Source organism: Rhinopithecus roxellana, chromosome 11 (genome assembly GCF_007565055.1).
Source record: "Rhinopithecus roxellana isolate Shanxi Qingling chromosome 11, ASM756505v1, whole genome shotgun sequence".
Taxonomy (NCBI): domain Eukaryota; kingdom Metazoa; phylum Chordata; class Mammalia; order Primates; family Cercopithecidae; genus Rhinopithecus; species Rhinopithecus roxellana.
In genome coordinates, this window is record NC_044559.1 from 107328501 (window position 1) to 107355286 (window position 26786).

Consider the following 26786-nt stretch of genomic DNA (forward strand, 5'->3'; position numbering starts at 1 on the left):
TGTTACTTCTAAAAAGAGTTCTAAATTGCTTCCTGCAAAATAAGATGTCTGGAGAGCCAATGCTAACATCATGCACCTAGACAGGAAAAACTGGCCCCTTTTGAAGAACCGCACCAGAGTCCCTCACATACTGCATTAGCATTCTGCTATTTCCCTGCCTCCGAAAATACTCTTTCAAATGTATGTGTGTTTCATGCTAACCCTCAGTACCTAGGAAGACAAATGCTTTGGAAACTCTCACTGTATCTCTGTATATAATATTTATTCAGCAATTTAAACTTTTCTAAAGCAGAGCCTATAATCCAGAGAAATAAATAGTGACTGGATGCAGAATTCTACATTCTCATTAAATCTGGGAAATTGAGGTTCGGATACTTTTTTAAAAATAAAACCAAAACACACTTTGTTCTCTGCTGGATGAAAATAGAAATATGGGCTGGATAAAGATCCTGGCAGAAACTTACTTTCTGTTTGGCTTCAAGAATCCTTCTTTCAAGATCAGATGGGATCATTTTCCCTCTGGAAGGAAAAATAAATACAGTTTGCTTTGAATAATTTGCTTCATCATCTTTACAATGTAAGTGGCCGTAGGAGAGTAAAGTCCAACCCTAAACTGTTGATAACAATACTTGGTGAAAACAACTGCTTGACTGTTTCCAGGAAGGATGCATTTGGCCATGTTAGCAACCTCCAGAGAGCTATTTTGACTTAAAGAATGTTTCTCTGCCTCCCGTACCACGATCATTACAATAGTAAGCAAAGCAGTATCTGTGTTTTTGTTTTAGGAAAAGCATTTTTAGGGTTGAAAGGATGTTTGAAACGTGAGCCCATGAATTTTTGGCCTTCTTTATGCTTTTAGCACTTGGAATGTCATTAGGTAGCTCATCCAGATGTTTCAGAATGGATTTTCTCTTCCTGCTGTTTCAATGGTATGTGAAATTGCAGGTCGGTTTATTAAAAGATTTGGAATAAAAAGGTTTTTCTGAACTCTCCTTTCATTGCCAAACATTTTGCTCCAAATCAGGCTTGTTTTAACTGAATTAAGAGGATGACTTAATAAGAAGGTTCTGTGCACAGCAGAGGGTCATGGTAATCGTTCTACGGAGAACAACATAATACGGTCAGGAGTCTGCAAAACGTGTCAGAAATGATAGTCATGCCTCATCCAGGCAGGTAAATGCATCCCTTAAAGCAGTGATTTTCAACCTGATCAGATCAGGCTGTACTAAAGCACCTTGCTCCTGCTCTGATATAAACAAAATGTTCAAATTTCTGAGAAAATGTGGGTATTATCTTTACCTTTCACATAAAGTTTAAAGCACATTAAATTGCCATAGTGTTTTTGCAGGTAAACAAGAAAATTGAGAATGAGAACTCTTAGAAATTGTTTTTTGCAAATCTTGAATTTTACCCAAGTTTACCACAAGTTAAACACCTTTGCTTGGGAGAATTTTGAGTAGACTAGCTTAACAATCATTATTTGCTCATTAAATCATATCATACCTAACATTTTATTAAGTGTAAGGCATTAAGATGGCACTGAGGAGTCAAAGATGAGGGTCCATTCGAATTAGAAGGGGCTCCAAGACATGCCTGATTCTAGTTGAACCTTCTCATTTTTCAAATAAGGCAACAGCCTGAGAGGAGAAGTGACTGCCCAAGATCAAATAGCGGTAAAAGTCCAGGGAGTAACTAGAAATATAATCTAAGCTTACAAAACAAACTCAAAGGTGCCAAACATATAGGAAACCTGTTTGGAAAGGTTGGATTATTTTAAGATAAAATAAATCTTTCAAGATCACATCTGACTTTCATGAACCAGAGGTGTTATCCAAACCTGCTGGGAAAACAGTAATGAACGTATAGTCTGTTTCTTTCCTATATCAGCGAGATTTGGGCAGGAGGAGGGAGTAGGCTTGTCAAACCATCAACTCATGCACCTCTGGCAGATTGGAAAGAAATGGGGGTGGCTCTAGTCTCTCCTGGACACTCTGCCTTCCAAACCTATATTTGTTTTGTCTATTTAGGACGCAGAGCCTGAGATATGGCAGGTGGTAGATAAACATTTGCTGGAGGAATATGACTAGAAGGGAAAGTTTAACCTAAGTCTAGTAATATGTTTACCTTAATGTCTGACCAGATAGTGAATAGGGAGGCCTTGGGGGAGGAAATTTGCCATCTTTTTCTCTATTTTAGAATTGGCCGAATTACCTTAGAATGCTGGTTCTTAAAATTTAGTGAGCATAATAATCACCCAAGTCCCTGTTTAAAATGCATGGCCCCATTCTTAGGGATTTTGATTTAGTAGGTCAGCATAGGACCCCGGAATTAATTCATCCCACAAATATTTATTGCACACTTGCTGAGTGCCAAGCAGTGTTGTAGGAACTGGGGTAGCAGGGTAAACGAGACAGCTTCTACTCTCCAGGGCTTCCATGCTATCAAGGGAGCCAAATGAACTGATAAATAGACAAATATGCACAAGAATCTGCATGTTCATCAGTCACTCAGGTGATTCTGATGAAGGAAGACCTGGGTCCATATGTTAAGAAAAGCTGCTTGGGACATTTTAGCCTGGGAGGTATTTAACTGTGTAACACACTAAGTACTTTTCATATGTGCCATGGTTTGGAGCCTTCATGGCTGCAGGGCACTGAGCAGAAGGAGCTCCAGATGTAGCTTTGTCCATCCCCTGCCTGTCCATATGTTGCGGGGACAGAGATGACTGGGTGACAACCAGCAGATTGTCCCCTGCAGATTAGAGGCTGTCTCGTCAGTCCTGGTCTTTCTGCACAAGCATCGCCTCGTGCCTGGGAGGCTTTGGATGGCGACTGTTCCATACTCTTTGTGTGGTCCAAAAGTATTTCTATAACGTAAGCATATATCTTTAATAATTACATATCCAGCCTTTAAGCTTACAATTAAGTAGCCACTGATGCTTTAGAACACTGCTCTCAGTTAGCTGTTAGTGTTTAAGAAGGGACTGCTACTAAAGTCAGGGCCATTGAAACAGACTGCTGCTTTGGACAAGGTGTTTTGCATTAAGATGCTTGGTTAGCAGTAGCCTTTAGGAAGTCATATGACGCTGGCCAGGTGCGGTGGCTCGCGCCTGTAATTCCAGTAATTTGGGAGGCCGAGGCAGGCGGATCACAAGGTCAAGATATTGAGACCATCCTGGCCAACATGGTGAAAGCTCGTCTCTACTAAAGATAGAAAAATTAGCTGGGCATGGTGGTGCATGCCTATAGTCCCAGCTACTTCGGGTGGCTGAGGCAGGAGAATTGCTTGAACCTGGGCGGCAGAGGTTGCAGTGAGCTGAGATCGTGCTACTGCACTCCAGCCTGGGTGACAGAGTGAGACTCCATTTCAAAAAAAAAAAAAAAAAAAGTCATATGATGCTATAGGGTCAGATAGCTCCCTTAAGTTGACTGGGCAAAATCCCAGGAAGAACGACAGGTAGAACCACCAGCAGGAAAGATCTTCTGTTTGTGGGAAGAAGCAAAAAGACACAGAATGTATCTCGGACCATGGTCCCAGATTCATGCCTAACTCCCCATAGCTCCAAAGGAAAGAACTGATTATCTTACCAAAGAAAGCAGGTTACTGGAGAGTCTGTATTTCTAGGCAGGCTTGCAGATGGTCACATATGGGGTGCTTGAGTCACTAGTTGACCCTGTTCATTGGCCCTGCTGAAACTAGAGATACTAACAGCCTTTCCTAAGTGAGTAGGGCTTAGCTCTATTCCTAAAAACATGAGTGCAAAGAAGAAAGTATTCATATATCCTTCCTATTAGAAATTGACTAAAGGTTATATAATAGCAACACTACCAGCAGCAATGATAAATGACTAGTTTTAGAAGCAGTAACTGTGAGATCCCTGCTCCTCCTCCTGACCCTACGAGATAGTTATTTTGCACTTACAGTGCAGATTAGGAAACTGAGGTTCAGAAAGGCAGTTGACTATGGTTAAAAGCTTGAAATCTGGAGATAGAATAGTGGGTTCCTGCCACAGATCATATATGCTAACTGTGTGTAGTTGAAGTATTTTCTTGTTTTTACTCATTTATAAAATGATAATAGTATTTGTCTCAGATTTGTATGAGAGTTAAATAAGAGAGTAGGTATAAACAATATTAAGCAAACTCTGCCTAACATTTGGTAACCACTAGATGCCTGTTTGACAGTCTAACGCTGTTATGTTGTTATTAGCAGTAGTATTGTTATTGTTATCATTAGCATTATGTGACTTGCAGAATGTCACACAGCTAGCAGGAGGCAGATTTCAAATCTAGAGCTGTCTGATAGCAAAACCTAGCCTCTTGGCACTGTACAACTACCTTGACTTAACAAAAAAATTTTTCAGGTTGAGTTCTACGATTGTAATGACATGTGCAAAATGTCCATGTGGTTTTCTGGAAGCCTCCTGAATTGAGTAGTCCAGTGACCCCAATTACTGCTATCAGCACTGGCTAGTAAATAATAAAAGCATGTAACCTCGTCCTAAAACATATTTGACGATGTTGTTCTACCTAGTGTAGCATCCAAATGCAATAGCAGTAACAAAAACCTGCTAGTTGTTTGTTTATATTTGCTTTTCAAACTGGTCAGTGCTAGGCAAAACTATCCTATCAAGATAGCAAGGAGAGTTAATGCATGTAGGTGAATTTTCAAATTGCACAGACTGTGTAGTGACTAGAGAAATTGCGTAGACTCACTTGGGGAAAACACTGTTGAAGATGAATTGCAGAGAAGCAGCAAAAATTACCAGAGATTTCTCCTGGGGAAAAGAGCTCCCCATGTCTTTACATAGCTGATACTAACATGGGTAGCCTGTCTTGGGAAAGGATCCTAAGATAACTAAACTAACAAAAGTCAAAACTGACCATTTAAGAAGTACTTGTATTACAAAACCAAGTCCTTTGCAAAGAATTTTACCAGAATTATAAATAGTGAACTTTCTATTCGTTATAAATAATGAAATCCAAATACATAGTTGGATTTGGAAAAAGAACTTTAACTGTAATGATCAATATTTTCTCTTTTAAGATTTATTTTCCAATGTGCGCAATTGAATCACTTAGCATTATTGTCAGGTTATAAGAAAAGGATATTTTGGGTGATTTTTTTGTGTATAATTCTAGTAATATTTATTCTTTCCATTGACTTCCTCCAAAAGCATTTACTTAGCACACATACTATGACTATACAACAACGCAAGTGATGTGCAACTGAGACTCCAGTCATGATATGGTAAGGAGATATTTTCTTTTGTCTAGTGAAACCTCATTACTGCTGCCCTTGAAGGGTAGTATTAGAGCTGACAGGGAGGTATATGATGAGGGAAACTGTATGGGCAAGAAAGTGTGCTGACCACCTCACATCACTCCTCCTTCTCCCCAAACTACTGTCTGTCTTCCCTAAAAGTATCTGTAGAGAGAGAGAGAAAAAAGGACTATGATAAAAGTTCAAGTTACCATGTAAGAAACCATGCTTGGCTACTCTAAATAAATAACTTTGGAGTCCAAGAGGAAATCAAGATGGCAATTACAGAACATTAAAAATTAATGACATGAGAATAAAACTTATAAAAACATGAGAAGCATCCTAAATCATTCTCAGAGGAAAATGTATAGCCCTGAGTGCTTCTGAAATTAAATAACAGAGAATAAAAATAACTAAATTGATTAATCCAAAAAGCTGGGGAAACAGCAACAGTGTGGGCAGAAAGAAGAAATAATTTTTTTTTTTTTTTTTGAGACGGAGTCTCGCTCTGTTGCCCAGGCTGGAGTGCAGTGGCCGGATCTCAGCTCACTGCAAGCTCCGCCTCCTGGGTTTACACCATTCTCCCGCCTCAGCCTCCCGAGTAGCTGGGACTACAGGCGCCCGCCACCTCGCCCGGCTAGTTTTTTGTATTTTTTAGTAGAGATGGGGTTTCACCGTGTTAGCCAGGATGGTCCGATCTCCTGACCTCGTGATCCGCCCGTCTCGGCCTCCCAAAGTGCTGGGATTACAGGCTTGAGCCACTGTGCCCGGCCAGAAATAATGTTTTTAGTGAATTAGAAAACTTAATAAAAAGTAAACTTAATAAATTCAAAAGATGGGACATTGAAAATATCAATAGATACACAAATACCTGATTAGTCCAAGAAATAAAAGAGAGAAAATGTAACATTTGAAAGGAGAGAGATGTTATGAATAAAGAGATTTTAATATTTTTAAAGCATTCTATGTAAAGCTTTATAATAATCTTAAAGTTTTTGAGAAAATAAATAATTTTTCCCTCAGAAAGGTAAATTACAAGAATTGATTCAAGCATATAAGGAAATTTGAAAAAAAAAAACCCAAAAACCTAATAACCAAGAAATAAGTGGGAGAAAAGTTGCCAAAAATCTGCCCCCACCTCAAAATGCCAGGCCTGGATAGTAAATTTTAACAAGTTTACTAATAACATATAATACTCTTTAAACTCTTATAGAGCGGTCAAAGGAAAGCTGCAGAATGAATTTTCTGAAGCTAGATAATTCTGAAAGCAAAACTCATCAGAGGCCGGGCACGGTGGCTCAAGCCTGTAATCCCAGCACTTTGGGAGGTCGAGACGGGCGGATCACGAGGTCAGGAGATCGAGACCATCCTGGCTAACACAGTGAAACCCCGTCTCTACTAAAAAATACAAAAAACTAGCCGGGCGAGGTGGCGGGCGCCTGTAATCCCAGCTGCTCTGGAGGCTGAGGCAGGAGAATGGTGTAAACCCGGGAGGCGGAGCTTGCAGTGAGCCGAGATCCGGCCACTGCACTCCAGCCCGGGCTAGAGCGAGACTCCGTCTCAAAAAAAAAAAAAAAAAAAACTCATCAGAGATAGCCCAGAGAAACCTATAGATACATCTTACAAATATAGCTACAATAATCCTAAATATAATATTGGAAAATATAATCCTGAAGGAAATTCAAGATTAGCATTGGATCAAGTGGGATTTGTTGCAAGAATGCAAAGTTGTGTACTACTAGGAAATCCTTTTAGCACAACTCATCAATAGACCAAAATTAGAAAATCATCTCAGTTGATGAGAGTGAACATCCATTCCAGAAGAGAAGGAAGTGGGTGAGGAGAAGGAGAAAGAGAAGAGGGTGGGAAGAGAAGAGATGAAACAAAAGAATTCTTGGTAAATTAAGAAGACACTTTTTTTTTTTTTTGAGACGGAGTCTCGCCTTGTCACCTAGGCTGGAGTGCATTGGCGCCATCTTAGCTCACTGCAAGCTCTGCTTCCCGGGTTCACACAATTCTCTTGCCTCAGCCTCCCGAGCAGCTGGGACTACAGGTACCCGCCACCACGCCCGGCTAATTTTTTGTATTTTTAGTAGAGATGGGGTTTCACCATGGTAGCCAGGATGGTCTCGATCTCCTGATCTGGTGATCCACCCGCCTCAGCCTCCCAAAGTGCTGGGATTACAGGCGTGAGCCACTGTGCCTGGCCTAGAAGACACTTTCTTAACACAATAAAAAAAAATCTACTTCAAACCAAGAATCAACATCATATCTAAATGCAAAAGCCTAAATACATTTCCATTAAATTTGGGACAACAACATTCTTCTTAAGAGACAGAAAATTCTAACTGACCAATAATGAATAAGGGAATTGAATCAGTAATCAAAAATCTCCCATCAAAGAAAAGCCCAGGACCTAATAGCTTCACTGGATAGTACCTCCAAGATCAGGAGCAAGATTAGGATGCTCACTCTTGCCACTTCTATCCAACTTAGTATTGGAAGTCCTAGCCAGAGCAATTGGGTATGAAAAAGAAGTAAAAGACATTCAAATCAGAAAAGAATAAGCTAAATTGTCTCTGTTTTTAGATGATGTGATCTTATACAGAGAAAACCAAAAACTTCACCAGAAAGTTGTTAGAACTATAAATGAATTCAGTAAAATTCCAAGATATGAAAATTAACACATAAAAATCAGTTGTGCTACCATACACTAGAAAAAAACTATCCAGAAAAGAAATCAAGGAAACAGTTTCATTTACATGCCATCAAAATGAATAAAATACTTAGAAATAAATTTAACCATAAAGGTGAGAGATCAATACGATGAGACTATAAAACATTGATGAAAGAAATTGAAGAAACATACAAATAAATGGAAAGATATCTTATGTTGATGAATTGGAAGAGTCAATATTGTCAAAATGTCTATACTACCCAAAGCTATCTACAGATTCCATTGAAATACCTGTCAAAATTTCAGTGGCATTTTTCACAGAAATAGAAAAAACAATCTCAAAAATTCATATGGAAACACAAACAACCATGAATAGCTAAAGTAATCTTGAAAAAGGAGAAAAAAGCTGGAGACATCATGCTTCCTGATCTCAAATTATATTACAAAGCTATGTAATAAAAACAGTATGCACTGGAATAAAAACAGATACACAGACCAATGGAACAAAGAGAAAGCCCAGAAATAAACCTAGGCCCAAGTGGTCAACTAATCATCAGCAAAGGTGCCATCTATATACACAATGGGGAAAGGACAATCTTTTTGATAAATAGTGCCAGGAGAATTGGATATCCACATGCAACAAATTAAAATTTGATCCTTATGTTACACCATACACAAAAATCAACCCAAAATGGATTGAAGACTTACCTAAGACCTGAAACTGTTACTAGGAAGAAAACATAGGGGAAAACTTCCATGACATTGGTCTTGGCAATGACTTTTTGGATGTGATACCAACAGCAGAGGCAATAAAAGCAAAAATAAACAAGTATGACTATACAAAACTAAAGTTTCTGCACAGTAAAGGAAACAGTTAACAAAATGAAAAGGCGTCCCATGGAATGGGAGTAAATATTTGCAACCTTATATCAGATAAAAGGTTAGTATCCAAAACATATAAGGACCTCATACAACTCAATAGCAAAAACTCCCAAATAACTTAATTTAAAAATAGACAAAGAATCTGAATAGACCTGTTTTCCAAAGAAGACATACGTATATAAAAAGGTGCTAATCACTAATCATGACTAATTTTCAGGGAAATGCAAATCAAAACCACAATGACATATCATCTCACATTTGTTAGGATGGCTATTATAAAAAAGTCAAAAGATAACAAGTGCTGGAGAGGACACAGAGAAAAGAGAACCCTTATACATTGGTGTAGCCCTTATAGAAAACAGCATGAAAGTTCCTCAAGAAAAAAAAAAACAACCCAGAAATTCCATATGATCCAGAAATCTCAGTTCTGGGTATGTATCCAAAGGAAATAAAATCACTGTCTCAAAGAAATAACCACACTTCCATGTTCACTGCAGCATTACTCACAATAGCCAAGATTTAGAAACAACCTATGTGTCTGTCAACAGGTAAACAGATAAAGAAAAAATACAATAAATATATAAATGGAGTATTATTCAGTTATGAAAAAGAACTGTCACATGACAGTTTCTGTCATGTGACAACATGGATGAAACTGGAGGACATCAGCTAAGTAAAATAAGCCAGACACAGAAAGACAAATAGTGCATGATGTCATTTATATATACAGAATCTAAAAAAGTCAAACTCATACAAATAGTAGATGGGTGATTAACAGGGGTTGAGGGTATTGGAACACCATTTGGCCAAAAAGAAAGACAGGAAGGAAGGAAGGAAGGAAGGAAGGAAGGAAGGAAGGAAGAAATGAAGGAAGGAAGGAAGAAGAAAATATTACATACTTACCAAACACCATAGAACAAAATAAATTTCAGTTAAATCAACTATTTAAATAATAACGCAAAGTTTCTAGGGGAAAACAAATGAATATTAACATGTTCTAAGAATGGAAAACATTTTCTAAAGACATTAACGGGAAAAAATAAGTAATTGATGATCACTCTGACTACCAAAAATTGAAACATTTTGAAAAATACAACAAATGAAATCAAAAAGCAGATGATACACTTTAGAAAACATTTGCAACATACAGGACAAAAGAGAGCTTTGTTTTCTTTTTCTTTTTGAACTATAACTGATAAGTATAAAGTACTCAACTTTGCAAGGATAAATGCTTGAGGGGATGGACACCCTATTCTCCATGACGTGCTTATTTCACGTTGCATGCCTGTGTCTGTCAAAACATCTCATGTACCCCATAAATATATATACCAACTATGACTCACAAAAATAAAACAAATACTCAGCTTTGCTAATTATCAAAATGTAAATGAAAACATGAATAATAAAAAAGCTCCATCCATCAGATTGACCCACATCACTTAAGGTTTTAATTCCTAGCATGAGTGAGGACATAGTGGGTAGGCACCCCTTTATAGTACTGTGGGAGTGTAAATGGCTGAGTCTTTTCTGAACGCAACATGACAGCAAGTATCATAACTCAGCATAGACACAGTCCTGGGCTCAGAAATTCTACATCTGGGAAGTGTTTTTGTTTTTTGTTTTGGTTTTGTTTTTGAGAGACGGTATCTTGCTCTGTCGCCCACGCTGGAGTGCGGTGGCGCGATCCTGGCTCACTGCAACCTTCGCCTCTGGGGTTCAAGTGATTCTCCTGCCTCAGCCTCCCGAGTAGCTGGGAATACAGCCACGTGCCATCACACCTAGCCAATTTTTTATTTTTAGTAGAGACAGGGCTTCACCACGTTGGTCAGGCTGGTCTCAAACTCCTGACCTCAGATCCGCCCACCTCGGCCCTCCAAAGTGCTGGGATTACGGGGGTGAGCCACCACACCCAGATGGAAGTTATTTTAAGAAAATAATACAAGGATATGTGCAAATATTTAGCTGCAATAACGTTTATAACAGCATTTTTTAATAGTAAAACTTTAAAACAACTTAATGTTCAACAACAGATTTGTTAAGGAATACAAATTCTAAACAGTAGATTATTAGTGAATGAGAATTGTGTTGAAGAATTTCTAAGGCATGCAAGTTGTCCATAATATTTGTTATGTAAAAAACAAATTTCTAGTCAGTAGTTATAGTTTCTTTTATGTTAAAACATATGTAAATATATTTTAAACTACATGCATCAAACATTATGAGAGATTATATCTAGGTACTTTTATTTGCTTATTTTTCTACAATGAATATGTGTGGCTTCTGGAATAGGAGAATTGTGTTGTCATTATTATTTTTAAAAAGCAGCCATCTCTTATATAACACAATATAAATTAACTCAAAATAGATCAGAGATCTAAATGTAAGAACTAAAACTATAAAACTCTTAACATAGGACAAAACATTCATAACATTGGATTTGGCAATGATTTCTTGGATATCACACCAAAGGTTCAGGCAACAAAAGAAAAAAAATAGAAAACTCTGACTTCATGAACATTACAAACTTGTACAACAAAAGATACTATCAACAGAGTAAGAAGGAAACTCACAGAATGGGAGAAAATATTTGCAAATTATATATCTGATAAAGGATTAATATCCAGAATAAAGAAGTCCTAAAACTCAACAACAGCAATAACAAAATGAATCCAAAAGACCTGAGTAAACATTTCTCCAAAAAAAGCATACAAATGTCCAGTAAGCACTAAGCACATGAAAAAAAAAAATCCTCAACACCACTAATCATCATGGAAATGCAAATGAAAACCACAGTGAAATGCCACTGCATACCCATAAGGATGGCTGCTATGAAAAACAAGCAAACGAACCAGAAGTCCCAAAAATAACAAGTGTCAGTGAGGATGTGGAGAAATTGCAACCCTGGGCACTGCTGGCAGGAATGTAAAATGATATAACAGTTGAGGAAAAAAGTGTGATGGTTCCTCAACAAATCAAAGCTAGAATTACCATGTGATCCAGCAATTCAACTGTTAGGTATCTACTCCAAAACAACTGAAAGCAGTCTTGAAGATGTAATTTTTCACCCCATATTCATTGCAGCATTATGCCTATTAGTCAATGGTGGAAGTAACGCTGGGCGTAGTGGCTCATGCCTGTAATCCCAGCACTCTGGGAAGCTGAGGTGGGTCGAACACCTGAGGTCGGGAGTTTGAGACCAGCCTAACCAATATGGTGAAACCCCGTCTCTACTAAAAATATAAAAATTAGCCAGGCATGGTGGTGTGCACCTGTAGGCCCAGCTACTCGGGAGGCTGAGGCAGGAGATTCGCTTGAACCTGGGAGGCAGAAGTTGCAGTGAGCCAACACTGCACCATTGCACTCCAGCCTCGGTGACAGAGTGAGATTCCGTCTTAAAAAAAAAAAAAAAGGTGGAAGCAACCCAAGGAAGTATGCATAAATGGATGAACGGATAAACAAAATGTGATCTACACATACAATGGAATATTATTCAGCCTTAAAAAGGATGGAAATTCTGACACATGCTACAACACGGATAAACCTTGAGAACATTGTGAAATAGACAAGTTATAAAAAGTTGAATCCTGTATGATTCTGTTCACGTAAGTGAACCTGGAGTAGTAAAATTCGTAGAGACAGTGTAGTGGGCGTTTCCTGGGGATAGTGGGGAGGGTGTGGTGGGGAGTTAGTGTTAAATGAGCATGGAATTTCAGTTTTGCAACGTGACAAGAGTTCTGGAGATGAATATTGATGATGGTTGCACAACATGTGTATTTCTTTTTTTTTTTGAGACGGAGTCTCGCTCTGTCGCCCAGGCTGGAGTGCAGTGGCCGGATCTCAGCTCACTGCAAGCTCCGCCTCCCGGGTTCCCGCCATTCTCCTGCCTCAGCCTCCGGAGTAGCTGGGACTACAGGCGCCCGCCACCGCGCCCGGCTAGTTTTTTGTATTTTTTTTAGTAGAGACGGGGTTTCACCGTGTTAGCCAGGATGGTCTCGATCTCCTGACCTCGTGATTCGCCCGTCTCGGCCTCCCAAAGTGCTGGGATTACAGGCTTGAGCCACCGCGCCCGGCCAACATGTGTATTTCATACCACTGAAATGCACACTTAAAAATGGCTCAGGTCGGAAATTTTATGTTATGTGTATTTTATCACAATAAAAAAAGGAGCTCTGTTTAAATGTGTGAACACTAAGGGTTCTCTTCTGACTCCACACCCTGACTCTTCACTTACAAGCCATGTGACCTTGGACATAGTCCCTGTGACAGGCTATGAAAGAAAACTTGCCATACTCTTTAAAACTGTTGTGTGTGTGGAATCACTTCACAAACTATGTCAGCACCAGATAAATGTGAAAGAATATACTATTTTGTGTCTCTAATTAAACGAATTAATTAGGTCAATTTTGTAAAGTGGCTAGAACTGTGCCTCTCAATCAGTGCCAGCTGTTATTATAGTCCTTCCTGAGACAGGGCAGAATGAAGTACACACAGTACTAGCATCCCTGAGTTCTCTGCATCTACACCCACAGGAAATACGCCCCTCAGAGGGCTTCCCACAGTCCTGCTCAGGAATAATTTATTCAGTGTCTCTGTGAAGTCTAGCCCACTACAATGCACTGAACAGCTCCCCAAGGACCTGAAAGAGTTAATTAGCATCCCTAACCACCTTCAGGCACTGGCTACAATCCAGCTAATTTAATAAAAGAGTATAATGACCCCAGGTTATTTATACTTCGAATTGTTTAAATCCATTGTATGATAAAGTGTGGCACTAAAAAGCGCAGGGAAGTGTAGTCTAACTGTAATTTATAAAGCTGGAGTGATAACGTTTAAAAGAAAGGCTAAAATGTATATAAAAGCACTAGTAGCTAATTTGTGGTATAAAAGCATTAATCAAAATGGCTAACATAATTCTTGTGCTACATGCGAGCTAGGAAAGCCGGTGACTCTTGTAGTCCTCTGCCACTAGGTATCATGCGTCTTGGTCAGATTTATTTTCTGTAAGGTTTTAAAACAAATTACGAGTAATTTAGATAATGTAAGGGGAGCCCTGAAGGGAGGAGAAAGAGAAGGAGAAATGGAAGGGAGCAGGGAGAATGAGTGGAAGAAGGTGCTAGAGCATATCAATTTGTTTTTTCTTTTCTTGAGACAGAGTTGGCCGGGTGCAGTGGTGCACGCCTGTAATCCCAGAACTTTGGGAGGCCGAGGCGGGGGGGGGATCACCTGACATCAGGAGTTCGAGACCAGCCTGGCCAACACGGTGAAACCCCCATCTCTACCAAAAAAAAAAAAACAAAAAAAAACAAAAAGATTAGCAGGGCATGGTGACAGGCACCCATAATCCCAGCTACTCGGGAGGCGGAGGCAGGAGAATTACCTGAACCCAGGAGGTGGAAATTGCAGTGAGCCGAGATTGCGCCACTGCACTCCAGCCTGGGCAACAAGAGTGGGACTCCATCTCAAAAAGTAAATAAATAAATAAAATAAAAATTACAATTAAAAAAAGAGACGTAAAAAAAGAGACAGAGTCTCGCTCTGTCTCCCAAGCTGGAGTGCAGTGGCACGATCTCAGCTCACTGCAAGCTCCGCCTCCCGGGTTCAAGTTATTCTCTTGCCTCAGCCTCAGCCTCCCACCCAGCTGAGCCATCGCACCCAGCCGAGCATATTAATTTCTAAAAATACTTTTGAGTTCATACTGATAATAAATGAGAGAGAGCAAGGGGGTGGGGAGAGAGAACAAAAAGAGAAAATCTCTTCTCTACAGTGGAATGAAAGGACTAATAAATACAGAAGAAATGACGGAGTTAGAAAATTACTGTTCTGCAACCATCACAACAATAATTCAGCGAAATATCATCAGTAGATGCTAAACTAGTGGGTGAACATTTCAGAAGCAACGGGGTATTTATGTAGACACAAAGCATCCCCTGCAAGATACTTATTAACTGCAAAGGAGAAAATAGTCATTTCATAGTGGAGTGACCTGGCAGACACTGCCTTCACCAAAAAATCAAAGTTGATATTACTGATAATGGGACGAACCTCCAGATGAGATGCACTCAAGCAAGCCAAGCTTCACCTCCTTAAAGTCCTGAGCCAAATGCATCACTTGAATCTAATCATGGGAAAACAACCAGACGAATCCAAATCACCTGCAAACTAAATGGTCTCCACTCATCAAAAACATCAATGTCATGAGAGACAAAGGAAGGCAGAGGAAACGTTGCGGATTAAAGGTGACCAAAGAGACATGACGACTAAACGCCATGTGTGATCCCAGACTGGGAAAAAATATCTATAATGGATACTATTGGGACAACTGAAGAAACGAATAAGGTATGTACATTTAATAATAGTATTCTATCAATGTCAAATTTCCTGATTTTCATAATTGGCCTGTGATTGTGTAAGTGAATATCTTTGTTTTTAGGAAACATACATTGAGATATTAAGTAAAACAGCCTGACATCTGCAAGGAGCTTGCAAATGGTTCTCTCTCTCTCTCAATGGTTCTCTCTCTCTATATATATATAATAATAATTAATATGTGTAATATTACACTCAATATGCAATATTGGGTTTTATATACAGTATATATTGAGAGAAAGAGAAAGCAAATGTGTCAGACTGTTCATAACTGGTGAATCTGAGTGTAAGGTATACGAGCATTCTTTTTACTATTCTTGTAATTTTCCTTTAAATTTGAAATTATTTTAATAATACAATGTAAAAAACGTTGGACGAGCTAAGGTCTGAGCACATTTCCAACTCTAAGGGTGTCTGATTTGAAAGTCATTAGCAGCTTGTCAACATAGGCTAAGCCCAGGCTGGCCCCTCCCCTCCTTCCTCCCCACTCCTCCCCAGTCCTTCTTGCACCTGCCATCACACATCACACTCCTGTTGCTTTCTCCTCTGTGTTTCCTTCCAATTTTAGGATTTGAAATAATTTCAGAGTTTGTGTGAGCTTCTCAGGGAAAGATTCTACATAATTTTAGCCAAAAGACTAGGAAACTCAACAAGGAAAATTAAACCTTCGCTATTTTTTCCTTCCTTTCTTCCTTCCTTCCTTCCTCCCTCCCTTTCCCTTTCCCCCTCCCCACTCCTTTTCCTTCCTTCCTTCCTCCCTCCCTCCCTCTCTTCCTTCTTCTTTCTTTTTTCCTTCCATAATTCACATTTCCTCTCTAGCAGGTCCTCCACCTCAGTGAAACGGGCAATAAGCCTATCTCCTTTAAACAACAAAGCCACAAGCCACCCTGGATTCAAAGCTACCCTCCAGCTTCAGCCCTGCCTCCTCCCCTTCACTACTCCACCTCCTGGACCTTGTCTGTATTAGTTCTCCCTTTTCTCATCTACCACTCACCCCAACCCACTGCAAATTGCCTTCTGGCCTCACCCCTCCACTGAAACTGCCTTTGCCATCAGCCACCTCCTTAGAAGTCATGCTGATGGGCAGTTGTTGGCCCTCATTTCACCTGTTGTAGCATTTCATTCTGCTGACCACTCCTTTCTCTGAAAACACTCTCATGGCCCTCGTGGCCCCGGTTTCTGATTCTCTGACAACTCTGGCCGCTCCTCCTCAATCTCCTTTGCAGGCTGCTCTTACTCTGCCTGTCCCTGAAGTGTGGATGATCCTGAGAGTTCCTTCCCAGGCCGCCTTCTGCACGGCCTCCCTAGTGTACCTCCTGAGCTCCAGGCCCATACTTCCACCTGCCTACCAGACACTCTCACTTGGGTGTCTCATAACCTCTTCAAACTCAGTATCTCCCAATCTGAACTGTTCACCTCAGACAGGGTACCTTATCTCAGAGAATAGCACCGCCTGGACTTAGCTGGCAAGCCAGAAGCCTGACATTCATTCATTCTTGCCTCCTGTCTCAACCTGCTCACCGATCAGCCAACACTTCCTATTCACTCCAGCACTCCTTCTCCATTGCTCTGCATCTGGTCGGCCCACTACTCACCATCTCCCATTCATATGACTACAACATCGACCAACTTCCGGTCTCTCATCCCATCCACTCTGCATTTAAAATAATCTTTCTAACACAAAAATATGCTGTCGTTCCCCTGCTCAAAACCCTTCAGTGATGTCCCTTGTCTTTTAATGAGAAATCCAAATAGCTTAACATGACTTATAAGGCCCACATGACAAGGACATTCTAACCAAATCCTTTCTTCTTTTCAGTTCCTTGAAAAAGCCAGGTTCTTTCTCACATCCATGGTTTAGAATAGGGGTCCCCAATCCCCGCACTGTGGACCAGTACTAATGGTGACCTCTTAGGAACCGGTCACACAGCAGAAGGTGAGCCCTGAGCCAGCATTCCCACCTCAGCCCCGTCTCCTGTCAGATCAGTAGTGACGTTAGATTCTCATAGAAGCAGGAATCCTACTGTGAACTGCAGATGTGAGGAATCTAGGTTGTGTGCTTCTTATGAGAATCGTAATTAATGTTTTGGGATGTCGAGGTGGGCAGATCACTTGAGGTCAGGAGTTCAAGATCAGCCTGGCCAACATGATGAAACCCCATCTCCACCAAAAATTCAAAAATTAGCCAGGCATGGTGGCGGGGGCCTGTAAACCCAACTACCTAGGAAGCTGAGGCAGGAGAATCGCTGGAATCTGGGAGGCAGAGGCTGCAGTGAGCCAAGATCATGCCAGTGCACTCCAGCCTGGGTGACAGAGTGAGACTCTGTCTCAAAAAAATAAAAATAAATAAAAGAAAAATAAAAGAAAAAGAATCTAAGTAATGCCTGATGATGATCTGAGGTGGAACAGTTTCATCTTGAAGTCATCTGCCACCCCCACCCCTCACAGCCCTGTCTGTGGAAAAATTGTCTTCCATGAGACTGGTCCTTGGTGCCAAAAAGGTTGGGGACCTGGTTTAGAATGTGCTGTGGCATCTGCCTGGGACATTTTTGCCTCTCCTTTTTATCTGGATGACTCCCATAATCCTTCCGCTAGTTGCTGAACTGGATGGGAATCAGTAACAGCCAGTACTTTCTCTATCATGGTGCTTCCCCTCCTGTGCTCATCTCACGCTAGACTGGACTACGTCTACCATGTCTGCCATTGTGTTCCAGTCAAGGCCACTGCCTGCAGCCAAAAGATGGAGCTCACAGGGCTCCCACTTCCATCATATAGGAACTCCCCATTCTTCCAAATTATCATCCATACAATAGAAATTTTCTCTCCTCTTCCCTTGACTGGATATTTGGGAAACATCTTTTTGCTCAGTGGCCCAAGCAGATTCTGAAATATTGCTCTGTTTTCTTTCACTAATGTTTATCTTCCTCTCTATATTAACACACTTTTCTTGTCTATTCTTAGCTATAGCTACACATCACGAATCTAGATTCCACTAATTCAAATTTTACAAATATGAATGACATGAATAAAAATTCATGAACCTCATCACTGAATATTCAACTTTTTGATAACAAGGAAAGAAAAACTCAAGCTATAACTTAGGAAATCATGTATTCATCTAACACATTTTCCTCTTTCAAATTTAATAAGTAATTTTTACAAAATAGAATATTCCTGTTTAGTTATAATACTTCACATCAAAATGAAAGCCACGAGAACTGAAGTTTTACATTACCTTATCTTATTCCATTTTTAAGAGTATATTTAATAAAATTAAAATGCTTTTTAATTTTCAACTCTAAAAAAACCTAGTCCAAACAAATAAAGATTTACTACAACTTTTTTTATTTGTTTGTTTTGTTTTGTTTTAGCTGAGAACCGTGTTTCACTTTGAACTGTCACCCAAAGTTAGCCCCTGTGACTACTAATTAAGAAAGGGTTGGTGGGGCACAGTGGCTCACGCCTGTAATCCCAGCACTTTGGGAGGCTGAGGCGGGTGGATCACCTGAGGTCGGGAGTTCAAGACCAGCCTGACCAACATGGAGAAACCCCATCTCTACTAAAAATACAAAGTTAGCCGGGCGTGGTGATACATGCCTGTAATCCCAGCTACTCAGGAGGCTGAGACAGGAGAATCGCTTGAACCCAGGAGACAGAGGTTGCAGTGAGCCAAGGTTGCACCATTGCACTCCAGCAGCCTGGGCAACAAGAGCAAGACTCTGTCTCAAAAAAAAAGAAGGGGAACCAGGTCGGGCATGGTGGCTCACGCCTGTAATCCCAGAACATTGGGAGGCCAAGGCGGGTGGATCCCCTGAGGTCAGGAGTTCAAGACCAGCCTGGCCAACATGGTGACACGGTGAGACCCTGTCTCTACTAAAAATACAAAAATTAGCTGGGTGTGGTGGCACACGCCTGTAATTCCAGCTACTTGGGAGGCTGAGGCAGGAGACTGTCTTGAACTAGGGGGCAGAGGTTGCAGTGAGCTGAGATTGCGCCACTGCACTCCAGCCTGGGCGACAGAGTGAGACCTTGTCTCAAAAAGAAAGAAAAAAAATGTACCTCACAGGATCTTCCTCCACCTGCAGCATTGGGCTTATTGCTAGAAAGATACAGACTATTCTCTTTCACTGGGACATTTCTCTTCAGTTGTGAACCTTCAACTGTCTGTAGAACATAATAAAACCCATCACCTAGCCACTGATAGACTAATGTGTGGTGGGAAAGGGTAACTACAAGAAATGAAAGCCATAGAGAGCAGGCCCAGGCTTGTGTTTTGGGAAGGCTGAATGAACTTTACAAAGCACATTGTGGGAAACAAGCATGAACTCTCTCACCTTGTCAGCCTTACATGATGTTCTGAACTGTACATCTGACTTTTACAAGGATGTGATAATAAAAAGAAAATGGCTGCCGAGAGCGTTTTAATTGATTCTGACCCCAATGGTGGCTACAAATGACTGTCCAAGGCTTTCTCCTTGGCTCCTGAGCCCAAACACTTCAATGTCACTTAGACCATTAGGGCCAGGCTCTCAGTCTTAAACTCATGTCACAGAGATGATGTGAATTATGAATATAGAGTCAAAGATGCCATCTACCTAATAGCACAGTTAAAATTTTTTTCCAACATGCTCTTATACAGTGCTGCTAGGAGAACAAATTGATGAAATGTTTTGCAAGGCTAATGTGATGCATCCATTTCCTTAAAAACATTCATATGATTTTAATTAGTAAGAATACAAAGAAATTGTCATAAATGGAGAAGCCATGGACGCATAATGACGTTCACTGATGGATACAAAGGTTATTTGTAACAGTAACACGAGAAATATAAAGATGTATAGCAGGGGACTGATACTTTGGACTTACCCCATTATTGGATTGTTTTTAGCATTTTACATTTGTCAATACATTGAATCTTCATAATAATCCTATGAAGCAGGTGTCATTACTTTTTTGTTTTTTCAGATAAAGAAACTGAAGCACAGAGAGGCATTTGCCCAGACTAGTGCTGGAGCTGAGACTGGAATTTAAATAATTCAGCTCCAAAGCCAGCTCTCTAAATGTACCGTAATGCTTTCTGACATAGTCACATCTAAAATCTTACACAGTTAAGTGTGTTTGTGTTTGTAATTATGTGGAAAAATACTCATGTTATCATGTCTAGTTAGAAAAAGAAAGATGGGGCCGGGCGCGGTGGCTCCGCCTGTAATCCCAGCAATTTGAGAGGCCGAGGCGGGCGGATCATGAGGTCAGGAGATCCAGACCATCCTGGCTAACACAGTGAAACCCCGTCTCTACTAAAAAATACAAAAAAAAAAAAAAAAAAAAAATTGCCGGGCATAGTGGCTGGCGCCTGTAGTCCCAGCCACTCGGAAGGCTGAAGCAGAATGGCGTGAACCCGGGAGGTGGAGCTTGCAGTTAGCCGAGATCACACCACTGCACTCCAGCCTGGGCGATAAAGCGAGACTCCGTCTTAAAAAAAAAAAAAAAAAAAAAAAGCCGGTGCAAATAAATGTCCTCCTTTCTCCTGCTGCAAACCTCCATGTGGATGTTTGGTCTCACTGCTGTTGGCAAGTGAACCTCAGTTTGGTTCGCTAACAGAGGTAAACATGGCTATTTTTAGAGCTTTCTTTCTTTCTTTCTTTTTTCTGTTCCATTTTCTTTTTCTTCTTTTCCTTTTTTTGAGATGGAGTCTTGCTTTGTTGCCCAGGCTGGAGTGCAGAGACATGATCTCGGCTCACTGCAACCTCCGCCTACTGGGTTCAAGGGATTCTCCTGTGTCAGCCTCCTGAGTAGCTAGGACCACAGGCGCACTCCACCACGCCTGGCAAATTTTTGTATTTTTAGTAGAGACAGGGTTTCACCATATTGGCCAGGCTGGTCTTGAACTCCTCACCTCAGGTTATCCACCCGCCTCAGCCTCCCAAAGTGCTGGGATTAGATGTGAGCCACCACGCCCAGCGGGATTTTTAGAGCTTTCTGAATTCCATGTGAGCAACCATATTTGCCATGGCTGCCCCTCCCCCATGCCTCTGCTAAGGCTTGGCTTCTGGACCCCACAAGGTGCTCATTCCTCCTTCTATGGCTTTCTCAGAGGCAAGTGAACAACAGTAACTCCATCTTGAATAGGAGCTGGGGAAAATGAGGCTGAGACCTATTGGGCTGCATTCCCAGACGGTTAAGGCATTCTAAGTCACAGGATGAGATGGGAGGTCAGCACAAGATACAGGTCACAAAGACCTTGCCAAAACCCACCAAAACCAAGATGGCCCCAAGAGTGACTTCTGGTCATCCTCCTCACTGCTACACTCTCACCAGCACCATGACAGTTTACGAATGTCATGGCAATGTCAGGAAGGTACTCTATATGGTCTAAAGAGGGGAGACATGAATAATCCACCCCTTGTTTAGCATATCATCAAGAAATAACCATAAAAATGGGCAACCAGCAGCCTCCAGGCTGCTGTGTCTATGGAGTAGCCATTCTTTTAATCCTTTACTTCCCTAATAAACTTGCTTTCACTTTACTCTATGGACTCGCCCTGAATTCTTTCTTGCGGGAGATCTAAGAACCCTCTCTTGGGATGTGGATCAGGACCCCTTTCCTGTAACAGCTTTGCTGCTGGTATTCAATCTTCTGTACCTGCCCTTGCCTTTCCCTCCACTTGTCCAACTCACTCTTAATTTTAAAAAATCCAGCTCAATTCCTGCCTATTGCATGAAGCTTTCTATGCCTTCTCAAAGTTCAAACATGCACTTCGTGCCATGCAGTTCAACCCTGTAACTATCTCCTTCTGACGACACTGCCTCTTCCCACCTAGCTCACATCCTGGCAGGGAGCCAGGATCACGTATTATGCTCTTCTAGAGCCTAGTGACATGGTGGGCAATCAGTACACATCTGACTAATAAATACAAATAAATAAATAAATAAATGGCCAATTAAGTGGCTTCCTTTAAATTTAATGAAAATTCTTAATGAAACTTTAGAGACTGAATCTAATTTTTAGTAGGTTTCAGGCCTATAGGCCAGTGATACTTTACGTGGACATTCTAAAATCTCCCCCACAAAGCACTGCACTGAATCCCAGAGTCCCTATGAAGTTCAGGTGTCAATTAAGACAGGGATTTTCCCTGAGTCCTTTGGTTCCAGTTGTTGAGTTGCTGGTGCAATATTTACTTCCTGCTCCCTAAACTGCGCCCCCTCCTATAATCACCCCATCAAGCTTACACAATCTATGGTGCCCAAAGTGATGACATCTCCATAAATCAGTGCTCAAAGTGCCTGCTGTTGCTAATGTGCCCAGGTGATGAATGTCTTTCTGCACTTTCTTGGTGTAGAATATTTTGATTGATTTAACAAAGGTTTTGATTCAGTCAAGGGCTGTGGAAGGTTCCATGGCATCAAGGAACCACATCTGAGCAATAGAAGCAGGAGCCCATGTTAAAAAGAAACAAAGGCTGGCAGAGGCTGGGAGGGAGGTGGACTTGCTGCCCCATGGTCCTCTACTATTTTCAGACCAAAAGGCACTACTTATGTGAAATTTGCAAATTGCTCACCAACAAGAGTTGCCGATACATGCTTACCTCTCATCACATTTAATCAGAATCACGCTGTCTGTTCCAATCCCTAAGGCTGCAGCTCCCTTCTTGAGAGAAAAATGACTCTGTAAAAAATATATATATGTTTGCAATTAGTTCCATATAAAAACAAGATCCATTCCACTGGCTGTTTTCTGTTTTCCTTTTCTCCTTTTATTTCTAGTCTGTTCCTCCAAAGCCTGGGCTGCTGAGAGAAGATGGCATCCTTCACTTGTGCTTTTTTAAAAATTGTGGTGAAACAGCCGGGTGCGGTGACTCACGCCTGTAATCCCAGCACTTTGGGAGGCTAAGGTGGGCAGATCACAAGGTCAAGAGTATGAGACCACCCTGGCCAACATAGTGAAACCCTGTCGCTATTGGAAAAAAACAAAAATTAGCTGAGTGTGGTGGCAGGCGCCTATAATTCCAACTACTCAGGACGCTGAGGCAGGAGAATCACTTGAACCTGGGAGGCGGAGGTTGCAGTGAGCCAAGATCGCGCCATTGCACTCCAACCTGGGAGACAAGAGTGAAACTCCGTCTCAAAAAAAAAAAAAAAAAAAAAAAGTGGTGAAACAACATAACTTCAATGCCATCTTAACCATTTTTATTGATTTATTTTTTATTTTCATTTTAAGTTCCAGGGTACATGTGCAGGATGTGCAGGTTTGTCACATAGGTAAAGGTGTGCCATGATGGTTTGCTGCACCTATCACCCATCGCCTAGATATTAAGCCCAGCATGCATTAGCTATTTTTCCTAATGCTCTCCCTCCCCCCACACCCCCAACCCCAGCCCCGACAGGCACTACTGTGCATTATTAACTTTTTTTTGAGACGGAGTTTTGCTTTTGTCACTCAGGCTGGCGTGCAGTGGTGCAATCTCAGCTCACTGCAACCCCTGCCTCCTGAGTTCCAGTGATCTCCTGCCTCAGCCTCTCAAGTAGCTGGAATTACAGGTGCCTGCCACCATGTCTAGTTAATTTTTGATACTTTTAGTAGAGACGGGGTTTCACCATGTTGGCCAGGCTGGTTTCAAACTCCTGACCTCAGGTGATCCACCTGCCTCGACCTCCCGAAGTGCTGGGATTACAGGCATGAGCCACCGCACCCAGCCTTATTAACCATTTTTAAGTGTACATTTCAGTGGCCTCAAGTATATTCACAGTGTTGTGCAAACCATCACCTTCATCCATCTTCAGAACTCTTTTCATCTTGCAAAAAATTCCATGCCTATTAAACAACTCCTCATTCTCCCCATCCCCTACCCCTGAAAATCACCATTCTGTTTTCTGTCTCTGAATTTAACTACTCTAAGTACCTCACATGAGTGGAACATACAGCATTTGACTTTTTGTGACTGGTTTATTTAACTTAGTATAATGTCCTCAAGGTTCACCCATGTTGTAACACGTGTGAGAATTTCCTTCCTTTTTAAGGCTGAATGACATTCTGTTATATGTACACACCACATTTTGTTTAGCCATTCATCCATTTATAGAAACAGGCTGCTTCTACCTTTTGGCTATTGTGGAATAATGCTACTGTGACATATGGGGGTACAACTGCCTCTTCAAGACTCTGCTTTCAATTGCTTTGAGGAGATACCTACAAGTGGAATTGCTAGATCATTCAACACTTCTATTTTTAACTTTTCGAGGAACATTCATATAGCACTCCATCGTGGCTGTACCATTTTACATCCCCACTCTCAGTGGATGAGGTTTGCAGTTTCTCCACATCCTCACCAACAATCATAATTTCCTGTTTTTTGGTAATAGTCATCCTAATGAATGAGAGATGGCAACTCATTATGCTTCGGATTTGCATTTCCCTAATGATCAGTGATGTTGAACATCTTGTGCTTAGCATCATGTGCTTAGTGGCCATATGTACATCTCCTCTGGAGAAATGTCTATTCAAGTGCTTTGCCCATTTTGAATAGGGTTGTTTATTTAGTTTTTGTTCTTGTTGGGATTTTTGAGGGATGCTGGAAAGATGCTGGAAAGATGCTGGAAATTGTAAATGGATCCGGTAACCTGATACACAGTAACTCTAAGCCAATTTTACATACAAGGCTTAAGAATACATCAACCACCTCCAGCAGCTATGTATTGTATGGCTCTCAGGCTTATATGTTACCAAGAAGTTACACTCAGTCTCTCCCAGGTTCAGTGAAACTGAGTACACTCAGGTAAGAGGACAAGTGACCCTAAATCTAGCACTCTTTATTCCAGAGTTGCTGGAGGGGCTATTTGTTGCACAGGCAACTGCCAAGCCTGAGTCAGGCTTTGAAAAAGAGGCATCAATTACTGGCTGGGGCAGAATGACTTGTCTGCGTGTACAGAACAGGCCACACTGCCAAGCCACTGACAAAGTCTTTGTGCCTTTGGTTATTGATTCCAAGTCGGATTGTGTGTCTGAATGGTTGCAATCACTGTGCTATTTGGATTGCTGAGAAAGGCTAACCTAAGCCCAGCTGTACTGCATCTGCCCATCAGCCTCTTACTATTAACTACAGATCATTAAGCTGTCCAAAAGGAGAGCTGCTTCCTCAATTTACATCTCCAAAGGGCTGCTGACTGGAATTTTAAGTTACGGATCCTAAGAGGGTCCTTTCTCTTCGAATGCCCACTTTTATACTCTTCTGAATTCTCAAACACACAGCGCAGGAGCTCTTAACACACATATTTTAAGGGGGTATGTCTAATCACCAAGAAAAAATCACATTTAGAACAGCAGCAAATAATGATGACCAATCAAGGAGACCTGGAGCTGTGGAGTTTGACAAGCCCAGTGCAGCTAGAAGCAATGAGACAGGGCCATTAGCCTCCTTTTACAACCTCAGAATGACAAAGTGGACAGTCATTACTGAGATACCTGGGAACTAGAGGAGAAAGCTTAATTAGATCAAGGTTTGTAAAGATGCATGACCTCCCCCACCAAAAAAAAAAAAAAAACAAAACCAAAAAAGCAAAAAAGTGTTCTTTTTTTGTGCATTTGGCAGAGCCCTGGCGACCCTGAAGGAGCTCAGAGGCAAGCTAAGTCTCTTATAGCCAGGAGGGAACAGAACAGAACAACCAGCTGCCCTAAGTAAGTGCAAGCCACTCAAATTACCCTCTGTGAATGAGCTCTTAAGCACTAAACTGCAAAAAGGCGAATTCGGGATAAGTAAGAGATCTGGTGCACCTGGTCAATGGGAGGACGTATTCTTGTCTAGTCTTTAATGAGAAAGAATAGGGGTTCTTAAATGAAGAGCAATTACCCAGGATAATTGATCACGGTACAAAAGGCTGCAGATTTAAAGAAAAACACATGCCCAAATAGAAAGCTTAAAGACGGGGAATAAAGGTGAGATGAGGCATGAAAAAGAAAATTAGGTAGCAAACATCGAGTCTGTTTATATTTTGAGGAAAGGGAGCAGAGAAATAGCTTAATGTTATTCACAAATAGCAAGGGACCCATGGAGAGGAAGAAACTTGAGAGGAAAAAGCAATCTACCTAATGAGGGAGAAACAGTGAAGATAGCTTAAAGGGCATGTCTCTTTGGGCCGGCAAGGCCACACGTGGACAGTCATTTTTATTCCTTAGCACCACGTTGAATGCAACTACTTGTTGATGAACCAGAGTGTCTGAAGAACAACCACCTGCATTCTGAGAAGGCTGGAAAGCAAGTAAACACTTGAGGGTTCTCTGGAAACAAATATATAAAAATTGAACCAGTGGCTGGGCGTGGTGGCTCACGCCTGTAATCCCAGCACTCTGGGAGGCCGAGGCCAACAATCATAATTTTCTGTTTTTTGATAATAGTCATCCTAATAAATGAGAGATGGCAACTCATGCTTCGGTGGGTGGATCACGAGGTCAGAAGATCGAGACCATCCTGGCTAACACGGTGAAACCCCGTCTCTACCAAAAATACAAAAAATTAGCTGGGTGTGGTGGTGGGCACCTGTAGTCCCAGCTACTCGGGAGGCTGAGGCAGGAGAATAGCATGAACTCGGGAGGCGGAGGTTGTGG

The 26786-nt window shown here is 41.2% G+C and overlaps 1 protein-coding gene across 1 annotated transcript in view; it reads right to left on the reverse strand.

The window, feature by feature from the left end:
* The window catches only part of GAD2 (glutamate decarboxylase 2), a 90492-nt gene that overhangs the window by 36156 nt on the left and 27550 nt on the right, over positions 1 to 26786 (reverse strand). The window contains exons 8-9 of the mRNA XM_030940805.1: positions 22774 to 22853; positions 465 to 519 (exon numbers count right to left, since the gene is read on the reverse strand). Coding sequence (XP_030796665.1) covers positions 465 to 519; positions 22774 to 22853 — 135 coding nt within the window. The remainder of the gene's footprint in view (positions 1 to 464; positions 520 to 22773; positions 22854 to 26786) is intronic.